Genomic DNA, 26,486 nt, shown 5'->3' with positions numbered 1-26,486 from the left:
TATTTATTTATTTATTTGGCACACAGAGAGAGAGAGAGATGGAGGGAAAGAGCAAGCATAAGCAGGGGGAGTGGCAGGCAAAGGGAGAAGCAGGCTCCCCGCTGAGCAGGGATCCAGATGTGGGACCCCATCCCAGGATCCTGGGATCATGACCTCAGCCACCCAGGCACCCCTAATATCCTTGTTTTAAATGATTTGACACCCAGTTTCTGGTGACCATCTGAGTTTTTCTATAGGATAATAAAAACCAGGGATCGAATTGTGAGATCACTCAGAATTTGAAACTTTTTTTTTTTTTTTAAAGATTTTATTTATTTATCAGAGAGAGAGAGAGGGAGAGAACAAGCACAGGCAGACAGAATGGCAGGCAGAGGCAGAGGGAGAAGCAGGCTCCCCGCCATGCAAGGAGCCCAATGTGGGACTCGATCCCAGGACGCTGGGATCATGACCTGAGCCGAAGGCAGCTGCCTAACCAACTGAGCCACCCAGGTGTCCCTGAAACTTTTTTTTTCTTTCTTTTTTCACTATAACTTTAGGGATCGATGGCTGTTTTGTAGCAGGACAGGCTTCAGGATATTCTCAGCTAAAGGAAAGAGATCATATTAGAAATAGAAGATTTAATTTTGGTTTTGTTAAGTGATGTTATGGCTTAGGCACCTTGGAGTGCACAGACCTTGTCCAGCTTCCTGGTGGTTTTTTTTTTAATTATTATTATTATCCATATCCCAGTGATTCTCTTTGCAGAAGTCTAGCAAAACCTAGGTTGAAGGCATCTGCTTAACCTTCAGGTCTTCCTCCTAGTTTCTCTCCTCACCTCATCCCTCAATATAAACATTGTTGTGTTATCAAATTATGACAAGCCTTGCGGAGGAACGAATTAAGCAGGAGCGAACAGAATGAGCAAGTGCGCAAAGGAAGCCTTCACTGAGTTTAACCACCCCAAGGCGGAGCGGGAGAAGGTGGGAGGGATTCCATGGATAGGTAAATGGAGGAACTTGATCATGGCAAGTCCTGAATCCTGTTCTTACCCAGTGGAAACAAAAATGCAAGAACGTGTGTGCGTACTCACCTTTGAATACCCATAACTCACAGGTTCTGTGGTCATTGTGGCCTGGGACTGGAGGTCCTCGGCCTGCATGGGGAGCAGAGCTGGAAGTCTCCTCACTCCACAGATCTGTCCTGTTCTTGTACTGGGGTGAGCGGGAGTCATTCTAGCATGTACACACAGATTCATGTTCAGGTCTCAAATCCAGCTTTTGGGAAACAATCTCTGTAGTTATGGGAACCCCCAACCAGGACAGAGTGGAACGTCCAAGGGCTTGGGTGCTCGGACAGAGGTGGCCAGCCAAGAGCCTCTCATCAGTGTCCCACTGAAGACTTTTCTTCTATAGAATCACGTTGGAATAATGGAAAAATATTAATTGTTCATTTTCAGGTGGTAAGTATATTTGAAAAGGTTCAGTTTTCTTGATACTAAATCCAGAAGTCACATTAAAGATTTTGTTGCTGTTCATAAAAAAACAAACAAACAAACAAAAAAAAAAACACTATTTGGATAACAGGAGAGGGCAACTCTCCATCTCTCAATCTTATCTAGGGTCTCTAGGTTATATCACAAACTGCCTTTAAGGTTGCTTGTTTTGGCATCTCAAAGAAAAGAAGGGGAGGATAATGATAATTATAGTAACCAGCATGGCAGGTTGCTGGCAAAGGGTGCTGTCCACACACCAGCGCCTGAGAAGAGCCAGAGGCCAGTTGCATTCTACTGTACTCATTCACACAGCTGTCTCCTCTCGTCTTTTCCACGCAAATCAATACAATTTATATTGGCCAAAGATGAAACAGAAAGACGCAACTTATGAAATGCCGCATCCAACGATGGAATAAAAACTTTAGAAAGAACGAACTTAGATACATGAGCTTAGATTTGTAGCGCCGCACCCCCCCCCCCCCCCCATAAAAAAGCTGAATGAATGACCATACCCTTCGAGGAGAATAAGAAATCCACACCAGTGTCAGAAGAAGGCAAAAATATCAGGGCGCAAGCGGATGTGCGGGGCTACAGCTCTGAGGGAATGGAAGTGCTGTTTTGACCTCATCTGCCTTCTGTGTAATAACACCTTCTCTTTTCCCTGTTAATGCCCCCAAATCCTCTCTCGGAATTTTTTTCTTTTTGAACAGAGAGAGCCCAGTGGTCAAGGGCAACGCGCTGTTAGCCTTAAGCAGCCTCGCTGTGGTCGTATCCAAACACGAAGCCAGCCTTTCCTCAGACTCGGAGGGGGTTCCGGAGGTGAGTTAAGGGTGATTTGAACCAGTTGGGCACTGTTTGAAAACTGAGAAGCCTCTGTAAGCCTGGCCCCGAATTTATGAGGTTAGAGCCCATGCCTGCGGCAGCACGGTTAGACTGCTCCATGGGTCTTTACAGGGCGGGCGAGCTCTAGGGGCTCCTCAGACACTCTTCCTTGCTGCTGTTCTGTTTTGCTTTCTCCATCACAGTTAAGTGGTCATTTCCATTTGAAGGTACCAATTTTATGCAACAGGGGTTGTCTTTTTGTGATTACATCAGTGGTAACCAATCTTAGGAGGTTAACTAGGCTTACTGAAAGTGAACAATGCTGTCAAAAAATGATAAATAAGCAGTGTTTACTGACTGAAAAAAATTGTACTTTGCATTTTAATTGTAGATGTCAATGACAAAGTGCCTATTCGTTTTTGCAAGGCATTTATTTCTTAATTAAACATGTGGCGAGCTGGCCAATGTTCATTTCCAATGTACTTTTTCAGATAATTCATATCTGTCAAAATAAAAAGGCTTGGATTTATTCTTCTTTTAAGCCCCATTATCTAGTAGCTATCATTATCTGGAGACAATATAGCCAAGTGGTTAAAAAACATAGGCTTTGGAGTAGGAGAGTCCTGTATTTAAATGCCAGTACTTGCACTTGCTAGCTCTGTGGTCTGTTTTTGGGTAACTTACCCTTGCAAAGCCCCTTCCCCCATCTGTAAAGTGGGGATAGAGGTACTCAACGGACAGGATTGCTCTGAGGATCAAATGAATGAATATTTGTAGAGCTCGACAGCTGGTGGATACTAGGTGCTCAGTCATAGTAACCATCATAGGACTTCTTGCTGCAAGAACCAGGCTTTTTTCAACGCCATTCAGCCTGTCTCTGTTCCCTCAGCTTGTCTTCTGGGCCATCCGTACTCTTTTTTCATGGTGGAGTTTTTTGTTTGCAAACAAAGGAACCAACTCACATCTAAATTAGAAAAGCAGAAAAATAGGGCATCCGGAAGTCCATGGAATTGAGGGCAAAGCTTAAAACTGGGTTTGGGGAAGAGCATTAGGCACAGGAAGTGATAGGAGAACCATCACAGCAGACGGACCACTGCCCCTGGGATGGATCTGCTCTGGTCATGTACTGTGCTTGTGTCACTCAAGATTTAGAGTCCCATGGGTCTCGTGCCCACCCCTTGGGCAGGTTGGATGGGTAGCTTCATTGAGCATTTAACCAAGCTTCAAGTCCTGGAGGAGGGAATTCTCCAAAGGGTGCCATTACCAGTAAACCAGAGAACAGAGGCTGTGTGGCAAAAGCTACAAACATATATAACCTGTGCGGAAGGGAAAGAGACCAGGCAATTATTGCATGAAGGATAAAAGTGTAGTTACCGTAAGAAAATTTAACTTTAAATGCACAATCTTACTTTAATGCTGAGAAAGGTGTTTTCTATCCTTGAAAGACGCATAGAGTACTTAGCAGAGACAACATGCTAAGTAGAATCTACGACCTAAAAAGTTAAAAGTGCCTTTCTAGGATCCCTGATTTGGGGCAGTCGAGCAGATAATTTGCCCCACTGATAACCAGGGGTCTAGCTCTGAGTTTGAGTTCCAGGCAATCTTATTCTTTATTTCCCCACTCTTTGGTTCTGTGCTAAAACACATAGTACACAAAACATGGAGAAGCCACACCACCTGGAGCTCTGCTTTTGTTCTTCATCGCCTTGTCTTTGGTTGTCAGCACAAATTCACTCCTTATTTGATGAACGTTGAGGCTTTCAAACTTGGTTCCAATCTGCATATGACTGAGAGCCAAACAGCCTGGGAAGAAGGCCTTTCTTGAGTCAAGCTATTAATTTCAAGGATGCTTAACAGGGTATTGACCTTTGTTGTTTGCACCACCTGGGGGTGACCATGTGAGTTAATGAATGCTTTTTTTTTTTTTTTTTAAAGATTTTATTTATTTGTCAGAGAGAGCGAGCACAGGCAGACAGAATGGCAGGCCGAGGCAGAGGGAGAAGCAGGCTCCCCGCCCAGGAAGGAGCCCAATGCGGGACTCCATCCCAGGACGCTGGGATCATGACCCGAGCCGAAGGCAGCTGCTCAACCAACTGAGCCACCCAGGTGTCCCTGGATGCTTTTGACATCCACGGTCATGAGTGATTTTTAAAACCAAGGTCTCTTTTTAGTGAGTTGGGTTTTGTTGTTGTTTTGGATTTTTGCATTCTCTTTCCTTTTCTTTTCCCAACTGAAGATCATTTATGCTTTCATACCTAATTAGCTAGGCAAATGTTGTAATGATTCAGAATGATAAATCTGTGGTGGTAGTAAGCAGAAATGCTAAAGATGGTGTTGATAATTTTGTAGGCTGCTTTTTATTGCCTCCTTTGTGAAATGGCAGGTCAGAGAAATGAGGCATTTTGAGTTTCTCTCTCTGCACGTCTCTCCTTTAAAAGCCCCACGTCATCCTCACTAAACACAGGTGGCTGTGGAGAGCTCTGTTTTCTAATCCCCATCCTCTCACTTCTGCTTGTCTTGTATAAAAGGTAAATCTTGGGGCGCCTGGGTGGCTCAGTGGGTTAAGCCGCTGCCTTCGGCTCAGGTCATGATCTCAGGGTCCTGGGATCGAGTCCCGCATCGGGCTCTCTGCTCAGCAGGGAGCCTGCTTCCCTCTCTCTCTCTCTCTCTCTCTGCCTGCCTCTCTGCCTACTTGTGATCTCTCTCTGTCAAATAAATAAATAAAATCTTTAAAAAAAAAAAAAAAAGGTAAATCTTATTCCTGTTGGGGCATAAACCGAGGATGTGTATTTGTTAAATAACTATCTGCCTCCTAATGTCCTGGCAGCTGAAGGTTACTTTTTTTTTTTTAAGATTTTATTTATTTGACAGAGAGCAGAAGTAGGCAAAGCAGCATGCAGAGGGAGAGGGAGAGGCAGGCTCTCCACTGAGCAGGGAGCTCAATGCGGGATGCGATCCCAGGACTCTGGGATCATGACCCAAGCTGAAGGCAGATGCTTAACTGACAGAGCCACCCAGGTGCCCTGAAGGTTACTTTTTGATAATAGCACTGTACTCTTTAATACAGAAGGGGGTTGTGCCCCAGATCTAGAAATAATATTTATGTTTTCTTTTCTTTTTTTTTCTATTATCACTTTACGTTTTTTCTTTCTTTTTTTTTTTTTTTTTAAAACTTATTTATTTGAGAAAGAGAGAGAAATTGAGCAGGGGAAGGCGCAGAGGGGGAGGGGAGAAAATCCTCAAGCCGACTCTGCTGAGTGCTGAGCATGATGAACTGGAGTAGATCCCAGGATCCTGAGATCATGACCTGAGCCAAAATCCAGAGTCTGGACACTTCCCCAACTGAGACCCCCGGTCACCGCTCACTTCATGTTTTCCTTCCTCTGCAGGTTCAGCCCAATTTCCTTTCAATGAAGGAGTGGGTTTCCATGGTGTCGGATACACTCCTGGTCATTGTGGATAGCCATTACCAACCCAGAGGCCAAGTTTTCTCCTCATTTTATTATGTAAGTCTGAGAAAGAAAATTTTAAAAATGATCGGAAAAGTCAAGGGTCGAGGCTACTCGTATTAGTTGTCCATACAAAAGCCATACCGTAGTGTGATCGTTCTCAGTCTTAGCTTTATGTTGGAATCACCTGAGGAACGTGTATGTATTTGAAATCTCTGTATACATAGAAAAAAGAAGTACTGCCCTGCAGGCCTCTCCTCTGATTTAATTGCTTAGGGATGGACCCTGGGCACCATCAGTGTTTTGAAAGGTCTCTAGGTGATTCCCATGTGTGATCAGAGACAAGAGCTATAGTTGTCGTGAAATAAATATTGGCCAAAGATTGGGAGCCCTGAGTTTCTAGTCCTGGTTTTTTAAAATTCTGGAATATGTGACTATGGGCAGTTCACGTAAGTCTCTTTGGACCCTTGTGTCCTAACTTGGAAAATTAGGCAATTGAACAGTATTATCTATACTGATTATAGCCCCAGCTCTGCCCCTTATTGGTTTTGTGACCATTGGCCTGATATCTAACCCATCATTTTATTTTCCTTACCTGTACAACGAAGGTAAAAATTAATGCCATGCCAACTTTATGAAAGATTTGCGAGGATCACCTCCTATAACTTTTGAAATACTCTAAATATACCAAGGAGTATTATTGCACCTGTCACTTAGTCCCTCTTTTTTTTCATGCTAGTATCCTAAGATTTGAAACAAACTAAAAACACACCTCTTTTCTTAAGGTTTTATTTCCCCTTCATTGGCTGTAGTGCATGTTTTATTTCTGTATCTGCCCAGAATTATTTTGGTTCTGCCTTATCAGTTCCATTGCTTAGGGAATTACAGTGATCATGGGATAATCAGCTGAGTGGCAGAGGATTATAGTCAATTTGAATAAAAATATAGCACAGGTCATGAACTGTTGCTACGATCATGAATTGTGCCTGAAACTCCATTCCCTTCTCTTCTCCGTACAGCGTTCTGCATGCCTCTGGCCTCCTACTTTTGGGAGGACCTGTTACATATTCATCCGGGCCTTGGGGTCTGGAACTAGGATTTTTAACTATATTTGGGAACAAAGAAATGACTTGTAGATAATATAGAATTAAGTTGGAATTTGGATTTTCCTCAAAGAAATCTTTGCATTATGATCCTTTGGTTGCTGTTGGAAGTATTCTTACTCCTTTAATGACGGACGGAAATCTAGTTTATGTGGAGGTCTTTGCAGTAGCTCTCTGGTTCAGATATTCACCAGGCCAGGATATTCTATGAGATTCCTAATCATGCTGCTTAGTTCTTGCAAACCAATAAAAATAATCTCCCTAGTAGCCAGCTCAGGGTTGCCTCTTACCATTGTGATTTTTGCATTATTCTACTTCTTCAAAGGACTGATTCGAAAGCCACTTTCTTGACTTCCAGTGTTGGAGCAGCTGGGTCATTTTGAATAGTATTATCATTACAATAATGCTATGTTAACTTAAAGAATACCTTAGCACATGTTTGATTTTTGTCCTTGAAGTACTGAAGCTTAGAGAGCAAATGGGTACAGAATTAAACACACTTTTTAATGTGCTTTGATTGCAAGGGACAGAATGGCCTTTATGGTGTGTCTGAAAATTTGAAGTGGGTAATAATGTGGAATGATAAACGGGCTTTCTTCCCCACTTGAGACATATTTATAAATGTATATAATGTCTATACATGGGATTCTTGTAGAATTCTTATAGAAGCTGTTCATACTCAGCTGCCCTGCCATTTTATTAGGGCTGTTATTCATTTCTTTTCCCATAATTACATATAGGAAGAAGCATATAGAGCTCTCCATTTCGTTTTGAATAGCTGGTTATTGCTTTGTAACCAAAGGCTTTTAGGATTTCAACTTCCTTTTTAATTAAAAGGAATTAACCCCCTGTAGGAAATAATCCATCTACTGGGAAGCGTTCCCACCAAAAAGTTTGGGAGATCTGCCAATAGATCCCTGTGCTAAACTTACACTTCTTCCTTCGTACTAAACTTTAACCCCCCACTCCCACCCCCCTACTGCCACCTCCACCGCACACACGCTTCCTCTCTCTCCTGGAAAACTGGCTTTCTGGGCATTTATAAATATGGCTTGGTGGTTTCTCCAAGCTTGGGTAACTTCACTTTAGTTTTTTTGTTTCTTTTTGTTTTGTTTTTTAGTAAACACATGTGGTCTTTCAAAACAGTGACATTTTTTTCAGGCTTTATAGTGAGGGAATTCACACCCTTTCAAAGAAGACCCTTACTTATTTATTTTTTTCCAAATGTAAAAGGATATTACTAATCAGCTGTTTAGGAGCAAATTGTTTCAGTAAGGGAGGGTGAAGAGGGAACCTACTACCTAGACAAACACAGATACAGATGATTTTAAATGATATTTTTGATTGGCGGGGGGTGAGGGTGTGGGGGGAGAGTGGCAGCTCTAAGAGCCGCGGATCTTGTGGTGCGGTGCCTCTGACACTCTGTGACAGGTGCGCTTCCTTCATGTTTTAAACAAAAGGCCAACCCCTGTTTTCTTCCTTTGGCATGTCCTAGAAATCCTATTCTGGTGAAAACACCGCTAGCGCGATCGCCCGCTCCGCTGCCGCCACGGCTTTGTCTCTCCTCGTGCCAGTTTTCATTATTTCTTGCAAAGAGAAGGTTGAGGAAATCCTGAACATGCTGACTGCCAGGTTACCTGGGAAACCGAGAGCTGATGAGTCTCAAGCCGTGCAGATCCACATGGGCCTGGCTTTGGGGATGTTTCTCTCTCGCTTGTGTGAGGAGAAACTCAGGTACAGTCGATGAAAATACTCCTTCTTTTCGTCTTTGTGCTGGGGCAGGTGGCACCGCAGGCACTTGCGCTCGCAAGCGTGCTGGTGTCAGCCCAACTTTTTGAAATGGGTGCATCGGTGCTTTTTTCTTTTCTGTGGGTGCATCCGTCTTCCCAGAATGCCATCCCGAAGGTATTAGTGTGTTTGGGGGGTGGCTCTTACGAAGGTGATGTCAACTTGAAAATCATTCCGTGCTTAGCTGAATGACCTGCATAGATCCGTGTAATAGACATGAGGAAAAGTGGCCTAAAAAGGAAAAAGCTGCTTTTCCCCCTGGTTTCCAAGGGTGAAAATAATTATTGATTATTGATGTCATTATAAAATGGGAGGAAAAGCCTGGAGGATCCCTGCTGCCTGAGGGAGGTGAGAATCACCCAGGCTAACTGAGAACTGCATGTACCCAGTTTTAAAGATTGCTTTTATCCCGTGCCCTGGCTACATTTTTATAATCCTTAAAGAGTCTTAATCTGTGCATATTATACCGTGTGCTTTATTCCATTTGCTCGGTGTTGGATGGCTAGCTTTACCCTTGAATGGAGCTAACCGAGTAGCAAAGAACCAGGCGGAAAATTCCACGAGATGGGAAAGTTTTCTTGTGCATGAATCTACTTTGGTTGTGTTGTCTGTCCCACTTAGTCTTTATTTTGAAACAAGCCTTAGAATTTTATATATCCAGGTTGATTGCAGTGTGGTACAACGTGAATATTGGAATGTCATGGATATTTAGGTGTGCACTGAATTGGAATGTTCCCCCCACTGGAAATCGGATAGCGGGGACAGGCAGCCTGTTACGACGCTCACTGTCCTTAAACTTCCCTGGTTGGCAGAAATGAACAGTCTGTCTGAAGCCAAGAGACAGTGTCGATGTGGGTAAACTGGATGGCATTATGCTATATTTAGATTTCAGTTTGAAACCAGTGGTTAAGTTTGCATTTATAATTTACATAGCTTTGTGCAGACACCATTATGTGAAACCTTTATGAGAACTGCTATTGATCTAGGGAAATACTGTCTTTCAGATGATCATTTTCAGCTCTTGGAAACATCTGTCAGATGATTGGGAAGATTGGCTTCGTCTCTGTGATCATAAATGAAAACGTTTCTAGAATGCTCATTTTGTTCTGTTGACCAGCATTTGTATTTATAGGCCTGGTTCTGGACATGAACACAAGGCTGCCCTTTGCATGTGAATTCACTCTTCCATATCTCGTGTGTGTGACAGAACGCAGCATGTTTTTTAAAGACTTAAAACTTGAAAGCGATTTTTTTTTCCCTTTGCCACTATTGCTACAAATGGCATTTTCTTCACCATCTGTGTTCATGCTCTTTCTTCAGTATCTTTCAAGCAACACGTTCTACAACTAAAAATGAGCCATGGCAGTTTAATTCCAGGCAACTCATCTCATCCTATCTTGGCTCTGGCTCCCCTCGTCATTAGTTTAGGAGGAGATGCTGCTGGTTTTAGGGCTTGACAAGTTTACACTTGTGGTTAATTTAATCATGCTACCTGGAGAAACCCGAAGGATTCATGCCAGTTCCTAGATTACCTTCCACCCCTGTCTCTCTTACTTGACTTTGCACCTGCAGAAGAGGCTGGGGAAGGACACCAGGAAGCTCTTCCCAAGACTGAATGTCCTCAGAATCAGTGCCAATTTTCACTTTGCTCTAATGATCTGTTTGGACAGCATCCTTCCTTTTTTGGCCTGTGTGTGAGCACTGTAGTGACCAGTGTATTAATTCATGGTTCCCACCTTCCTAACTTCTCGAACAGAGGAATCTGAAATATTTGCCTTTTAGTGCTGATGAGTATTTTACTAGATAATGACAGTGACACTAGATAATGACATTTTTGGAGGAAGTTTCCATTTTTCTAAAATTAAGATCATCATTTGAAGGGCTGTTGACTCTGAATAGTCAGTGACAACCAGTAAGTGGCCCAGCATGACTCCCTCATTGCATTAGTACTACATCATTGTGATATGGCTTCAGATTGATTGTATATAGAGAAAAAAATAACATTGGAATTAAGGCAGTAACCACATGTGCAAACCAAGCACAATACCCTGACACAGTCCTTAATAAAAAACTCTTTTGGTTAGGTGATGGTCGGTACTGCTGCATGCAGGTCAGTCACTGAAGGATATGCTTCATTTATTTAAAAAAAAAATCCCTCCTATTGACCTCCTGTTGGGATACATGGGGACAGTATGTTGGGCTCAAGAATGAAAAAATCACCTTGTAGAAGAGAATTGTGACAATCCTTTTTTGTTTTTGTTTTTGTTTTTTTGCCATGGCTTATGAAAAAGTCACCTGAATTTCAGTTCTGGTCTAGAATTTATTCAGAAAAGCATATTATTCCCAAGCTTGCTTCTGTCATAACTCCCAGAGGATACTAGTGGATCTCTTCAGCATTGGTTCAGGATAGTTAAGTATATTTTACTCGAGAGAACAACGATAATAGGACTTAGTCAAAGCTATTAAAACTGTGTGTGTGTGTGTGTGTGTGTGTGTGTACACACAGTGTGCACAGGTGCACGCTCACTGCAGAATAAAGTGTCTGTGGCTGGTTGGCATCCTGGTGCTGCATTCCACTAAGCATGGTCCAAGAGAGCAGTGTGACAGTTGATGTGTTATGAGCCCCTGAACAGTCAAGTGTTGGTGACAGCCCACACCTCTGCCTGAAAACACAGCCACAGAACCACCTTTTAAGTTTTCTTTTAATACAGAAGTCCTAGTTCTCACCAAGACCATTGCAAAACCACATCAATGACTCTGTAAAGGCAGAAAAATACATGGCTGGGTTTCCTCCCCCACCTTCTGAAAAAGCAAGTGAAAGAAAAAGGACAAGAACACCCTTCACCAGTGAGACGTGAAATCAGAAGTAACACTGTCTGCAAGAGAGAGATTTGGAATTATTCTTCTTAATTCCAGCTTCACGGGTTGCTAAATATTCCGAAGAAAATCACGTTAGCATTGTTAGAAATGTTTCTAGAATTCTGATTTTGGTTTTTGTTTTTCAGTGGTTTAAAATCTGAATGGGGTGAGGAAACACAAAAGCAGGAGTTTTTGAGTTTATTGTTTTACAAGTGATAATACTGTTCAGGAACTCAATTATTAAATTCTCAGACTCCGTTTCTCTGCTCTGCTAAATAAGTATATGTGAATCATCAATATTATTGTTACTTTTATTTTTTTTTTAATGAAATGAATGGTCAGTAAAATATTAAGAGGAAATAGTGTATGGTATTTTGAGTATTTGAATGATTTTAAGTAATTGACTTTTTCCTATTGGTCTTTGCCCAGTGATATATCTGGCCAACAGATGAACCTCCTTCTGATGAAGTCTCTGGATGCCCTGGAAAATTGCTGCTTTGATCCTAGCCTTGAATATAAGTATGTTGGTTCCATTTCCTCTCTGATACATGGGGATTGACTCTTTCTCTGCCCATAAACTTTACCTTCAATCGTGAAATATTTGTAGGACTGGATCTTGAATTCCTTTGCAAAGACTTTTCACTAATAATCAGAACCTGTAGTTAAAGGTACTTGTTCTAAAAACCATGTTTCAGCAATAGAGAGTTTGCTTCAATACAAAGTAACGAATGTCATTTCATGGCTGTCATTAAGTTATTAATATCTTAGTTCTGTCTTCTACTTATCATATGAGGCATGTATCTGGAGATTTATATGCATGACTTAACCTTTTTTAAATAGTTGAAACTATTCTTTGAATTAGATTGGACGAAGAGAACCTTTGACCCATGATTTAGATTTCCCTTGTGAAATCCAATGACTAAAGAATCAAAACAGAAGCAAATATAGATTATGTCTGGGGTTCCCAAACTCCTCAATATTAATCACTTCTCTCTGCCCCACCGCAGACTTCATGCTTTTTAAAGATTTTGCCTATTAAACTAAATATCTTAAAACTTCTTATTCCAGTTGTGAAAGATAATCAAAACAAAAAAGAATAATTAGAAAAGAATACCTTGCATTCACTGGCTCAGTTGGTAGACATGCGACTCTTAATCCAGGGGTTCTGAGTTCGAGCCCCATGTTCGGTGTAGATATTACTTAAAAATAAAATTTTTTTAAAAAAGAAAAAAAATACCTCAAAAAACTGTTTAAACTTACTCAGTTAGTTTTCTGAATATTTTAATTGGTCTGTGACTTATGTGGGAGAATATAGTGTTATTAGGCTTCCTGAAGTACTAAGGCAGTCGAGGACTTACACTGTATCTTTTTGGACTTCGAAGTGTTTTGGAACCTCCAGTTTAGATGTTCTGGTGTTCATTGTTACTGGAAATCTCAACACGATGTAAGCACTAAGCTCCAGTTTATTAACTCACTTAGTTTGTGCTGTTTCGGGCACGGCTCAAATGTGACTGTTTACATTCATGGCCTTTAAGGGAACTTACGACCTAAAGTTACATTCAAGTCATCTAGGCTGCTCCGTTCAGACGGAGAAGAGAGTCAACAGTAGAAGGAACTGCCTATCTCAGGTATTTCATTTTGAGTAGATGAAGTCAAATCTTTACTTGGTAGATGATAGAGGATCTTCTCTGAGATGCAAGCTAAGATGAGATAAGAATCATTGACATCCACCCAGTTTATCATGAAACACTTTAGAAATGAAATGAGATGTTTTAAGAGTGTGGTTTTGAATATGGGAAAAGAGAGTTCAGTGGCATGATTGAAGTCTCTTGAATGTACAAAATGATGAATGGAAGGGGTAGGGCCATTTAGCTGTTACTGGGTCTGATGAAGAGTTGCTATCTTGGAGCCCACCAGGTGTTGGTGGTGTTGCCTTTTACAGCCAAGGAGTAAGATAAATCCCCTCCCCCCACCCCACTTTCCCCCAGAGGTATTCATCATAGCTATAGGGCATGGTATTACAAAGCCAGGAACAAATTTGTGGATCAACTTACAGCAGGCTTTCGGCCTTGTGACTTACATGTATTATCTCCACTGGTCTGTGGGAAGTTTGTGAAAGAAGGAGAACCATAGAGATAATGGAATTGTCCATAGTGTGGGTATTTATGCATATAAAACCCTCCTATGTCTGAGGACATTTAACTTTACCATTACCTTTGTTTGTTTGTTTGTTTGTTTGTTTGTTTAAAGATTTTATTTGTTTATTTGACAGAGAGAGATCACAAGTAGGCAGAGAGAGAGAGAAGAGGAAGCAGGCTCCCTGCAAGCAGAGAGCCAGATGCGGGACTCGATCCCAGGGCTCTGGGATCATGACCTGAGCCGAAGGCAGAGGCTTAACCCACTGAGCCACCCAGGCGCCCCCATTAACTTTATATATCTTATTTCTTCATTATTCTTCCTTGATTCTTACCTCCGTGATGATCAGCTATGCTTAGGAGAGGAAAGGGTGAGCCCAGATCGGGACTAAATCTGGAGAATTAAGTAGAATAGGGTCATCAGAAATTTCCTGTCCCTTTAGGAAAGTCTTGCTGGTCTCTCAGAACTCAGTTAAAGCCCAGATCCTTCAAGAAACTCTCCCAACTTCTCAAACTCCTGTTCCCTCTACAGTTAATGAAGTTTAGTATTTTGTCGTTCCTAATGCTTTGTAGCTTGAAGCGCTTAGGTAACTGTCTCTGGTTTCATTTCAACTAATACCACATGGCTGTGTACTGCACTAGGCATTTTCACATCCGTTTCTCCTGTCATTCAGCCCCAATGACAATCTAAATATTGATACTAAAACAGGAACAGTCATCGCTTTGGTTTACAGATTAAGAAAACGACTCTTACGCAGGAGACTGGTTCAAGGTCACACAAATAGCAGCTGGGGGAGAAGCTAGGTCGTCTGCTGTCAAAGCCATGTTTCTGTCTCTTACAGTTTGGTGGGGAGAGTGCATTTCAGTAGAAGGAAAGCTATTTGCTGACAATATGGTGTTTACTACTTTTTTTTTTTTTTTAAGATTTTATTTATTTACTTGACAGAGGTCACAAGTAGGTAGAGAGAGGAGGAGGAAGCAGGCTTCCCGCGGAACAGAGAGCCCAATGTGGGGCTCTATCCCAGGACCCTGGGACCATGACCCCGAGAGCTGAAGGCAGAGGCTTTAATCCACTGAGCCACCCAGGCGCCCCTGGGTGGGCAGAAAGACAGACAGACACACAGACAGACAGACAGACAGACACACACCCCAAACCACACCAGAGACACCCCCCCCAACCAGGCATAAAGTATTCCCCTGACTAATGAGATTCAGAAGTCTCCTGCAGTCTACCCTCAAGTGAAATAGTGCAAGCATTACCAGGAGGTAGTTAATAGACCTGGGAGCTTGCTACCTCAAGTGATAGAATTCACCCAGAGTAAATTCACCACGCTTCCGTGATTTAATAGACATGTCCCTGCTGAGAGGACCCAGCACCTGGGCTGGTGCGGGCGGGGGAGGGTGGCCTGATCACTTACATTCTGCTGCCATCTAGTGGTACCTATTCCATTGCAGTCCCCGCAGCCTTAACTAGTCCTGCCATCCATCAATGACCTGAGCGCTGGTTAATTGCTATTGAGCTTTTACAAATACGATAACATCTGTATAGCACTCTGTAAAGGGCAAAGCGCTATACAAATGTTAATGGTTATTAGAACTAATTATTAGACGGCCTCCTACTTAATCTGCAGGGTTGTCCACAATAAAGTCAGGAATTGAAGATTCATATCTGATTAATTTTAGAAACAATTTATCATTATATCTCAATTGATATAGCAACCCACAGAGCAGAATTGCACAGCTTTTCTTTTTGCCAGTGATATTTTAATATACTTGGGTAAGAGAATCAAAGAAGTAAAGACATAATAGGACATATAATTTTAAAACTCACATTCTCTTTGTCATTTGTTAGTATTCTTCGAGATTCATGTTAGTAATTCCAAAACCCGAAATTTATACCTAATATTATAATTTGGTTTTATTTCATCTCTCTGAGACACCACCATGGAACTCCTTTTTGTTTTCAGTGGAGAGAAAGATGTAGAAGCTACTTCTGCCCAAGTTATTCGTGGTTTAGAGCTGGCAAACATATCAAAAGGGAGCTAAGATGAGGTCAATGTATAGCAGTGCTGACCTAAGCACCTAGGGGAATCTTTAAGACTTAGGACCCCCCCCAAAATTAAAATATAGACCACTTGGAAATCAGAAGAAAATATAAGGAATAAAGCTTCAGGACTATCTTCTTGGAGCATGCTGGAAAAATGAGATGGAGTAGGAGTTTAGAAGGTCAATAGACACATACATCCTAGCGTATTTATATTGGCACATGTCTGTCCATAGTTAGATTGTATGTTCACATATGACAACAGTCACTGATCATTGTAGCAATAGAATAGAATCACTAATGAATGGCAGTCTTGCCCATGAATAATTATGCTGTGATAATATTAGATAAATGTGAACTAGGAACCGGGATGTCTTTTTCTAAGCCTTTGTGCCTGCATGCCTTGGGATAGTAAAAGAGGAGTTTTAGTCCAGGAGATAAAGATTTTTGCCTACCCAGGATAGCCCCCCAAAAGCCAGATGTAGGATGCCTCACTGAGAAAGATGAACCCCAAAACTTAAGTGAGCTTTGAGAGGTCTCCTTTTCCCGCATGAAATCTGACACTCCTCTTTCTTAAATTAGTCTGGCAAGAAATGGAAATTGAGTTTTCTTGATTGAATCTTGGATAATATATTCAGTGTATTTTAGCACTGGTAAATTTTGCCTCAACCTGAATAGAAGAATCCAGTCTTGTTTTTGCTGTTTTATTTGTAGATCTTCTCTCTACTTTGGACTCTCTTAAAACCCTGTATTGGGTCAGTTCTCCAGCATTCAATATTGATTGAACTCTGTCCCTGTCAAAGCAGCATACAGCAGTAAGGGAAAATCAGAAAACATACCCAGCCTCGTGGAGCTTCCAGACTAGTGGAGGATATGGGCAGAAATCAAATAGTCCTTCAAATAATCCTCATCAGAATTTATAATTAAGGGACACCTGGGTGGCTCAGTTGGTTAAACATCTGCCTTCAGCTCAGGTCACAGTCTCAGGGTACTGGGATAGAGCCCCGTCAGGCTCCCTGATCAGAGGGGAGTCTGCTTCTCCCTCTCTCTCTGCTCCTCCCCACCACGCTCATTCTCTCTCTCTCTCTCTCTCAAATAGATAAATAAAATCTTTATTTAAAAAATAGAAATTTAAGATAAAATCTTTTAAAAAATTGAAATTTATAATTAAAATTGTCTGAATTAAATTAGTATGGGGCATTATGGGAGAGTCCTAAAGAGTTTCCCTGCTGGGCCAGGGAAGGTGTCCCTGAGGAAGTAACATTTGAAATCTTAATCGAAAGTAGCAGTTAAATAGTCAAGAGGGAGCAAAAGTCAAATTTTTCAAAGTATTAATCACATTTTGTCTAACTATATTTGATTCTAATTTTGTCAATTTTTATATGCAGCAGTATAGAAAAAGCCAAAAAAAGAAAAAAAAAAAAAAAGAAAAGACCTTCCCTGTAGATTCTAAATGGAAACAAAGACTTTAAATCCCATACTAAAGAAGAGCGCCTTTTCTCTTTCAGAAACGTGATTGGTCTCTAACGCGTGCCTTGTTCAGGTGGTAGGCACTGATTTAACTGGTTGGAAGTGCATTATACTAGTCGAGCTTGTTGCTAAATTCCTGTAAGCTGGAACAGCAGTTCTGCCTGGCTAATGATGGATTATTACTGCAGTAGCTTCTTTACAAAGGATTTCCTAATGCCAGATAGTTACACAATAGAACCGAGAAAAACAGGCTCGAGATACGGTGCCTTCTCACAGGCATTTCATCAGGGCATCCCGAGGGGGCCCTGAGAGGGGCCTGGGGCTTGGCAGATGGAGCAGAAGGCTGGGAATGAGAAGCCTCTATCTCCTGGCCGTGCTCTGCTGGAAACTCTCCATATGACCTTGAACAAATCTTGTAGCCTCTCTGTCCTTTTGGGTGTCTCTTATCTGTTGTGGATGCTTCTTTTGCAGGAGGTGTTTGAGGGAAGGAGCTAACATATTCAGGAAACGATGTGAAGGTTCTTGATGCCAGCCAAGGAGACAGATACTATAGACGTGTAAAGTAACATAACTTATGGGCATTGAAATACGTTATTGGAGAAATGCCCTGGAATGGCGTCTTCAGCGCCAGATACCATGCCAGGCAAGCCAAACCAGAGTTGAGATGATTTCTGAAAAACAGTTCAGCATTTTCTCAGTTCAAAACACAACAATGATGACAGAAACTTTTTTTTTTTAAGTAGAAAATCACCCTACAGCTGCATTATCTAATCATTCTAACTAGAAGTTTTCTGGGAGACCCCTTTTATTTCCTTAAATGGATATGTATTCTTTCCCAAGAACTGGGGCACAAAGCCTAAGATTCCAATTGAATTGTCACATGGGGTAACTTTTGACAAGCCTGTCATTTGTCCATTTTCTCTTCTGACCCAGTGGTACTCTGAGGGATCAGAGGGGAGAAGAGGATTAATGTCATTGTGCGCAGACAAATAACACAGTTTCTTTAAGAAATTCCACTTGTGGAAGTTGACTAGGAAACACGAAGCACTTAGCAGTACCTCATCGTCATGGCTTGCGACGTGTCCCCCCTGTCATTAGTCAGCTGTCCTCAGCTCATATTCTGAAATGGAGTCTTTTCTCTCGTTCAGTTCATCGTAGCGCCGTCTACATGCGGACATGGCGGGGATGGGGTCGAGGACCACAGAGCTTCTCCCCGTGCGGGGATAGAGCTGGTTTGACGTGACGTTTTATTCATTGTCCTACCTCACCATAGAGTTTAAGTCAAATCTATTTCATATTTTCGTTTGTTCTTCCCCAGTGTGTCCACAGCACTAACACGGGCCAGAGACACTTGTTCTGATAGAAAGTTTTCCGTTTAAGGTGGGGAGGGGCAGTGGGTGTGCCTGTGGTGGTTCATGGGACACACTTACATACCAGGCAGCAGGCTGAGAATCCAGCCATCTCGTCTCAGGTCCAAGAGCATTATAAACTCCTGTGATGAGTGAAGAGCAGCAACGTGGATTTCTGGTGATTTTTAACAGGTTTTTGTTTGTTTGTTTGTTTGTTTGTTTGTTTGCTTTTTTGCATCCAAGCACGGGCTGTATATTGGGAGTTGGACTTGTTCTGTCTCTCATGAGCCACAGCAGCCAGACAGAGTCCCGAGTTCACGTGGCAGCATCCCTTCGGAAGCTCTCGACGTACCTAGATGACAGTGGGAGCCAAAGCAGAACATTTCAGGAGGTAGGAGCAGGAGGTTACGTCTTTCTTCCCTTTGTTGTCTCATGTTTTCCCGTGGCCACTGATTTCCTACTACTCATATTTTGGTAACACTGAAATTAAATTCTTCCTCAGTTTCAACTGGGATAAGGAGAAGAATTTGAGTGGCAAACAACCTATATTAGATCATAAGGTTTTCAAACTGTGCAGCTGTTTAAATCAACTCAGACTTAAATGTGGCCTTTAAGATAAGAGCCTTTAGTGAATGCAAAAAACGAAGTCAGCAGCGCTAGAAGGCACTTTCTAAGAAGAGCTGCGATTTCCGGAGGAAGGTTCAATGCAGATTTTTAGAATTACGCTCAAGCCAAATGTAACTTTAAAAGATGGCCAGGAGTAAGCTTAAGAAACTGTGGATCGAAAAAGGCATTTGATTTTTTTTTCTTTCTTTCTTTTTTTTTTTTTCTTTTTAATGTCAGCTAGCATGAAAAGTCATTGAGGAAATTCCCTTTACCACACTTAATGAAAAGATTTTTCTGTTACGGTGCAAAAATACACAGAATTGTGGATCCTGGGACATAGCTTTTGTGTGTCAACCGCGTTCAGAGTGAACGCCTGAGGTGTGTGCCTCTGCCCAGGTGAAGCTGGGAGGCCTGGGCTCTGTCTTCGGGAGGACCCGGGGATGACCTTTTAGCCTGGCCAGATTCTCTGTCTCATTAGAGCAGATTCTGTTTTCTCCGGGCCTGCCCACGAGCTATTGATGGGCACATAATGGCTGCTGTGTTCCCTTGCTCAGCTCCTCTGCTTTCAGCAATAGGACTTGTTGAATCAGTGAATTTCTTTGGGGCACAGAGGGTTGAAGTTTTGTTCTACTATGTGCACCACATTTCCATTTTTAAAGCAGTTGCAGAGCACAGTTGAAAAGGACGTATCTTTTTAAGCAAAGGGAGAAAATTTTGCCACCGAGGGGCAGTTCGATTAATAAACGAAAGTGGGGTTTTTAGCACTGATGCCTCCGTCTGCCTTGATGTTTTGATTTATGAGGCCTCGAGCAGGCGGTTTGGTTTTTTCCCCTCCCCTCTGATGTTTTATTATCCAATTTCTACCTTAGAAACGGCTTCCTTTTTTCATGCTGTATCGACCAGGGTTGGGAGTTGAACATTTCCACTTTGCCTTAACAGCATCTTTGTGAAGGAGGGCTTCATGAGGAAAGTGTGAGGTAGCAGGGAGGGGATAGCTAGCCAGGATTTGCAGAAATTGAGGCTCAAGTCGATTGAGTGACTTGCCCGAAGTTTCTTAGCATCTCAGTGGTCAGTGTGGGACGTACACCTGTGTGGGCCATCTTGACTCCCAGCATTCTCTTTTATTTATAATTTGCTCATTTATTCATCTCTTCATGTATTAATTAGCACACCGGTGCTCTGAGGTAAGGAATATTACCTCTATTTTACACAATGTATGTAACTCTGAAACCCGCATGCCTGGCCGCAATGCCCCACTCCTAAGAGGGAATCTTAAGGCAGCCATGAGTCACATCTTTGAATTTGCTTTCCGGCTTGGCCTTGGATCAGAGCACATGGCTATTAGTAACATTCGCTGGTGATAAAAATCTAGCCTCTGCTGTCGATAGATCCAGTGTTCTGACATGAGATGGTGAGAGAACTTTCTGATTTTGAGTCTAAAGATCTGGGCTTGAATCTTGCCCCTGTCACTGGCTAGCTGTATGTAGTCGGGCCTCAGCATCCCTATGTGTTAAGTGGGAATTCTGACCCGCATCTCATACTATGGTGAGGACATGTCAGGCGGCGAAGCAGTGTCTGGTCCGTGGTAAGCATACTGGAATCCAGTCCTTATTCCGGGGAGAAGTTGGACAGAACACTGATGTCCACTAAATCGTGTTCTTTTATTTTCCCTCATGAAGAAACCTCTCCTGCTGTCTCTTCTTCTAGGTCCTTGCTTATACCCTCAGCTGTGTATGTACCTCAGCGTTCAGTACTGGGATCATTGAGGCTGCGGAGGCTGAAGATATCATGAACAAGCTTCGGATGTTGGTAGAAAACAACCAACAGGTTGGAATGTGTGCCCTGATCACTCCTGTCTTTGGGTCTCATGTTGCTGCTGAGTCCTAATCTTGACTGACTCTGATTAGACTACTCTCTGGATGTTTTCATGCACAGAACTGAGGAACTACTTTTTTTTTTTAATATTTCAAAAAAAAAATTTGCTTGAGAGAGTGTGCACAAATGGTGGGGGGGAGGCAGAGGAAGAGGGAAAAGCAGATTCCTTGCTGAGCAGGGAGCCCCATTGGGCTCGATCCCAGGACTCTGGGATCATGACCTCATTGAAGGCAGATGCTTAACTGACTGAGCCACCGAGGCATCCCCAGAACTGAGAAACTTCCGACTTTTCTCACTACCATAGCCAATGGTCACAGATGTCTTTTCTCTCTCCTTAAACTTTATCTTTTGTAGGTACTTATTTTTCTTGGTCAGAGGGAGTATGAAAGGCTTTTCTCTCCCTCCACCGGTATTTATAAAACCTTGAAACATGTGGCTAGGGAATGTAAGGCTAGTGATAACAATTTGCAAAGATATGAATACTTGATGGACTCTGATGGGTCAAACCTCTGCAAATTCAAAGCAGAGAATGTCTGCTCATGCCTGAATATGCATGGGACAATTTAAATACCTGCAAATTACTTTAAAGACCTTTAAAATGTTCCCTCTGAAATATTATTCAGCCTTAAAAAGGAAGGAAATTCAGACACCCGCTACAACATGGATGGATCTTGAGGACATGATGCTAAGTGAAATGGACCAATCACAAAAAGACAAATACTGTATGAGTCTATTGATAGGAAGTCCTTGCAGTGGTCAGAAGCTTAGAGAGTAGAAAGGTGGTCGCCAAGGGCTTCGGGAGAGAGGATGGGAAGATACTGTTTAAGGGGTATAAGATTTGCGTTTGCAAGATGAAAGAGTTTTGGAGATGGGTCGTGGTGATGGTTGCACAGCAGTATGAATGTATTTAATGCCGCTGAAAAGTGGGGAAGATGGCAAATTGTATGTTATATATATTTTATGACAATTTCACTGAAAAATATGTTCCCTCTAATTACACTTGTTATAAAATTGCCCCATCTGGACTTTTTTTTAGATTTCTCCACAAAGTCTCAGTATTGGCCGTGGGGTGGATTTTTGCAGGATTCACTGGTTATTAGCTAATATTGTGTTGTATTGTATTGTTACTAGTTTATGGATGTGTGACTGCTCACTTAAATTCAAAATAGGCTTTGCAACACCAAGATGTGGAAGTTTGCATATGCTGTGCTCATTATGGGGACTTTTTCTCCTTTTGTTTGGGAGTTGAATAAGCTTGCATGATCTACTTCAGTATTTTCACCCTTTAATTCCTTCTGAAAATTTGGATCATTGGAATCAAGTCTTGTAATGGTCCAGTATTATTTTCTTAAAATAAACCATTCAGTGCTGGTGAATTCCGAATAGTTGGTCTGCAGTTTCTGTTGCAAACCAAAGTCTTGATTTTTTTTAAAGAAATTTTCAGTTGTTGGGAGATGAGATAGATAAGTGTTTGTTTGTTTGTTTGTTTTTTAAGATTTTATTTATTTGTCAGAGAGAGAGCCCAAACAAGGGGAGCTGCAGGCAGAGGGAGAAGCAGGCTCCCCACTAACCAAGGAGCCTGATGCGGTCCTTGATCCCAGAATCCTGGAATCATGACCTGAGCCGAAGGCAGACACTTAACTGACTGAGCTATCCAGGTGTCCCGAAAGTCTTGATTAAAAAAATAATAATTCTGCAAATTGCTGATTTTCAGATGGCAAAAGAAACTGTCGGTAGCAAAGGGAGCCCCTCAAAGTGCTCAGATGCTATCTGTAAAATTCGGTGCCATCTGCGCTCTTCTTTTCTTTACCCTTTGTTTTTATTTATTTATAACAGACTTCAGGTTTTGCCCTGGCGTTGGGAAACCTGGTTCATGGTTTGTCTGTGTGCGGACATGGAAAAGCTGAGGACTTGGGCCACAGACTGCTCCCTGCATGGATCAGAACTGTTCTAGCACAGGTAGGAGGGCACGTCCTAGCATGTGATTTTATATTTTTATAATGGAAAAAAAGAGCAACTTTATTGAACCCCTTATAGGTGCTGCTAAGATATGTAGCCTAACAGTAAAAGAATAGGCAATTTCAAATGAAAGGGACATAGGAACTTTAAATCCCTTGTAAATGATACATCCTGTCGACCATTATAGCTTTTGTTATTTTTTTTTTAAACAGGCTACTTTCTTAGTCTTTTAACTTTCAAACAGCTCTGTGGTTTTGAAAATATAGAACAAGAAGAAGCCACCTCTGATTGAATAACTTCAGCCTATTACTGTATTCAAGTTGGCTGCCATTTTTGGTTCGGTGATGCAGGTTATGTTGACCCTAAAAGTGTAGTATCATTTTGACCAGGGTTTCTCTAGAATATAATAAGTTTCATAGGATCCAAACCCCAGGATTGTTTGCCTCTTGACATACCGGATGCTTTGTTTTCAGGGCACTCCCACAATGCTTTGCTTGGCGGCACTTCATGGCATGGTGGCCTTGGTAGGCTCTGAAGGGGACGTAATGCAGGTAAAAAAAACAAAAAACAAAGCACGAATGGAGAAATCTCTATGTGTGCATGGCCACAGCAAGAGGAGAGCACTGAGTGTCTCAGTTTGCCAAGGACAGAATACATGCTTGTAGTAATGGTTATTCTGGGCTTTTCAGTGCCTTGATAAATAGAAAATTGCTCTTGGGGAAGCATTCCCTTTTAGAGATTTGTTCCTTCTTTTATTTAGTTCATAAGAACTAGACGTAATCAGCCTACATACTTTCCACAAAGTTCCCTGCCCAAGAAGTGACTGAATCGTAAGAAATTTCAGAAGTTGTCCATAAGAACCTCCATTTTGTATCTGTCATGTTTAAGTTTATATCGAGGTAGTTGTTTCACTTTTAAATGTTTCCCACCGTGGACATACGTATGTTCCAGTTGGCAAGTAATGCTAAGGAGTGCCTGTGTTCACACAGTGAAGGCTCTTCAGTGAGTGCTGCTCACTGCACTGAACTCGTGTTAGGAAATCAGTGACAAATATGGCGCGGGCCCTGCCCTCAAGGAGCCCATAGCTTTTGTTTATGAAATGTAAGCACGTAGTGGTAGATGATTTTGTAGCTTAGAAGATGATGGCTTATCCACTGGGAATGTCATTATTTACCTTTTTGGGGGGATTGGGGTAGATATTTCTCCTTTTTCTTTCAGCTGAAGTCGGAAGCTATCCAGTCCTCTCATTTTCAAGCCCGACTCAATGAAGTCATTAAAACTGTAACTCAGGTGAGAAGAGGAATTTAAAATTCTTGGATGGAAAAACAGACAATCTGCCCCCCCCCTTTTTTTTTGAGGCAGAGAGTGAGAGAAAGAGAGAGAGAGCATGCATGTGTGTGTGGGACAGTGGGAGAGGGAGAGAGAGAATCTTAAGCAGGCTCCATGCCCAGTGTGGAGCCTGATGCAGGGCTCGATCTCATGACCTTGAGATCATGACCTCAGTTGAAACCAAGAGTTGGACACTTAACTTATTGAGCCACCCAGGTGCCCCTTAGCTACTTCCTTTGACTGCCTTTCTCTTTCATGGTACCAGCTGTTCTCCTTGGAAAATGAGGAGACCTCTGGTCATTCACGTTCAGTCCAAGCAGCACTTGAGAGTGGCTTATGGCCCCACATTCACCGAAAAACACGCACTGCCTCTGGGAAAAAAGCTGGCATTTTTGTGTTAACTGAAGTTGGCTTGGTTTCCTTTAAAAATGAAAATCTGACCCTGGAAGGGATGTTAGGCCCTTAGGACAGAGTAAAATGGGAGGCGATCAAAGGGCAGGACAGATATCTAAGAATAGTTGAGAAGAGCTAGTTCAGATGTCACAGATAAAAAGTGTTCGTAATAATTGGTCCTATTTCAAGTATTCTTATTTGCTTTGCACAGTAGTACTCTTACTATATATAGAACTTTGTAGATAGTCTTTTCATTTAGCATACTTTTTTCTTCCTGTAAATACAGCTGATTATTACATTTACCACATAAACAAGCTTTAGTAATTCATGCTTTGAGAAGGAAACATAAATCTCTGAACAGAAGAAACTCTCTTTTGCATGTAGGAATGTGATTCTCAGAAAAAGAATTATACCAAAACTTAAGTGCTTATAACTTGGGAGAAAAATCTATAAATGAAAACTTATTTAAGAAAATCTGTATTATAAATGATAAAGCAATAATAGAACATTACTTAAAGAAGAGAACAAAATAATATTTCCTTGCATTTTTAGAGTTATTTTATTCTTAAATATCTTAACACCCTTTTTAAAAAATTACTTTTTGGATTTTTTTCCCCTTTTTTAATAAAAAAAATTTCCTTTGAGACCAGTCATGATTGATTGATTCATCCATTCATTTCTTCAGCAACAATCCTTGATCACCTGTGTGTCCAGGTTTTAGTATACTAGACACGTGATATTATGTCTTGTCAGAGAACTTGTCATTAGCAGACAAGCCACCACCTCATAAAAGATAAATGATTTCCTCTGAGTGACCTTATATTAAACAGAGTTGGGATCTTGCCCAATTGAACTGTTACGCTTTCATCCATAGGTCATCAGTGTGTCTGGGGTGATTGGTCTTCAATCAAATGCTCTCTGGCTTCTAGGACATCTTCATCTGTCTACTCTGTCCTCAAATCAGAGCAGAACCTCTGGTAAGATCAGAATCTTACAATACCGGGGCTGGCAGGTGGGGTTGCTACAGGGGCTGTGTACTTGGTTAAGAGCATTAACCTTTGCAGCCACTTTAAGTGGTGGGTGTTACCATCCCTCTTTTATGTCAGAAGAAGGAGAGGCTGTGGAGAACCTTCCTGACTTGCCCCAATACCATCACTCTTAAATGTCAGAAGAAGAGGGGCTTGGAGAGCCTTCTTGACTTGCCCAGGGTCACATGGCAGTAGGTGGTAGACATGCAGTTGAACTCACCTCTGTCAGCCCCCAAAACCCATGCTCTTTTCACCCTTCCTCCTTGCCTCTCTCAGAGAACAGATTATGCCGTCTAACCCCATATTTCACAAATGAAGACACTGAGGCTTAGAAAGGTGACATGACTTACATGTGCAGTTAGTTTAGCGACAAAGCCAGAAAGTAGGAACAGGTCTTTGAAGCGCAGAAGAGAGTTCTTTTTATTTTCCTAGATGACATTATAGTTTGTGTAATACTCATATTTCATTAAAAGTCTCTTCCTATATGACTGGATTTCTTTGGACCCCTGCTTTTTGTTTTGTTTTTGACGGAGAGAGATCACAAGCAGGCAGAGAGAGAGAAGAGGAAGCAGGCTCCCCGCCGAGCAGAGAGCCCGAGCGGGGCTCGATCCCAGGACCCTGAGATTATGACCTGAGCCGAAGGCAGAGGTTTAACCTTATCCTGAGCCACCCAGGCATCCCAGGCCTCTGCTTTTAAGAAAAGAATGGAATACATGCATTTAAAGATATGCACATACTTGGCATTGAAATTAAAATTCTAGGTCTTGGGCGCCTGGGTGGCTCAGTGGGTTAAGCCTCTGCCTTCA

The 26,486-nt window shown here is 41.9% G+C and overlaps 1 protein-coding gene across 3 annotated transcripts in view; it reads left to right on the top strand.

The window, feature by feature from the left end:
- Positions 1-26,486, top strand: part of FOCAD (focadhesin) — a 302,980-nt gene that overhangs the window by 237,510 nt on the left and 38,984 nt on the right. For all 3 annotated transcript variants that reach the window (XM_059411566.1, XM_059411567.1, XM_059411568.1), the window contains 10 exons: positions 2,182-2,290; positions 5,683-5,799; positions 8,341-8,579; positions 11,922-12,011; positions 18,734-18,881; positions 20,804-20,923; positions 22,808-22,930; positions 23,404-23,481; positions 24,149-24,220; positions 25,527-25,629. In XM_059411566.1, the coding sequence (XP_059267549.1) occupies positions 2,182-2,290; positions 5,683-5,799; positions 8,341-8,579; positions 11,922-12,011; positions 18,734-18,881; positions 20,804-20,923; positions 22,808-22,930; positions 23,404-23,481; positions 24,149-24,220; positions 25,527-25,629 (1,199 nt within the window). The remainder of the gene's footprint in view (positions 1-2,181; positions 2,291-5,682; positions 5,800-8,340; positions 8,580-11,921; positions 12,012-18,733; positions 18,882-20,803; positions 20,924-22,807; positions 22,931-23,403; positions 23,482-24,148; positions 24,221-25,526; positions 25,630-26,486) is intronic.

This window comes from Mustela nigripes, chromosome 9 (genome assembly GCF_022355385.1).
Source record: "Mustela nigripes isolate SB6536 chromosome 9, MUSNIG.SB6536, whole genome shotgun sequence".
NCBI classification, from domain to species: Eukaryota; Metazoa; Chordata; class Mammalia; order Carnivora; family Mustelidae; genus Mustela; species Mustela nigripes.
Note: the sequence above shows the minus strand (reverse complement) of the source record. Positions and strands in the feature narration are given on the sequence as shown.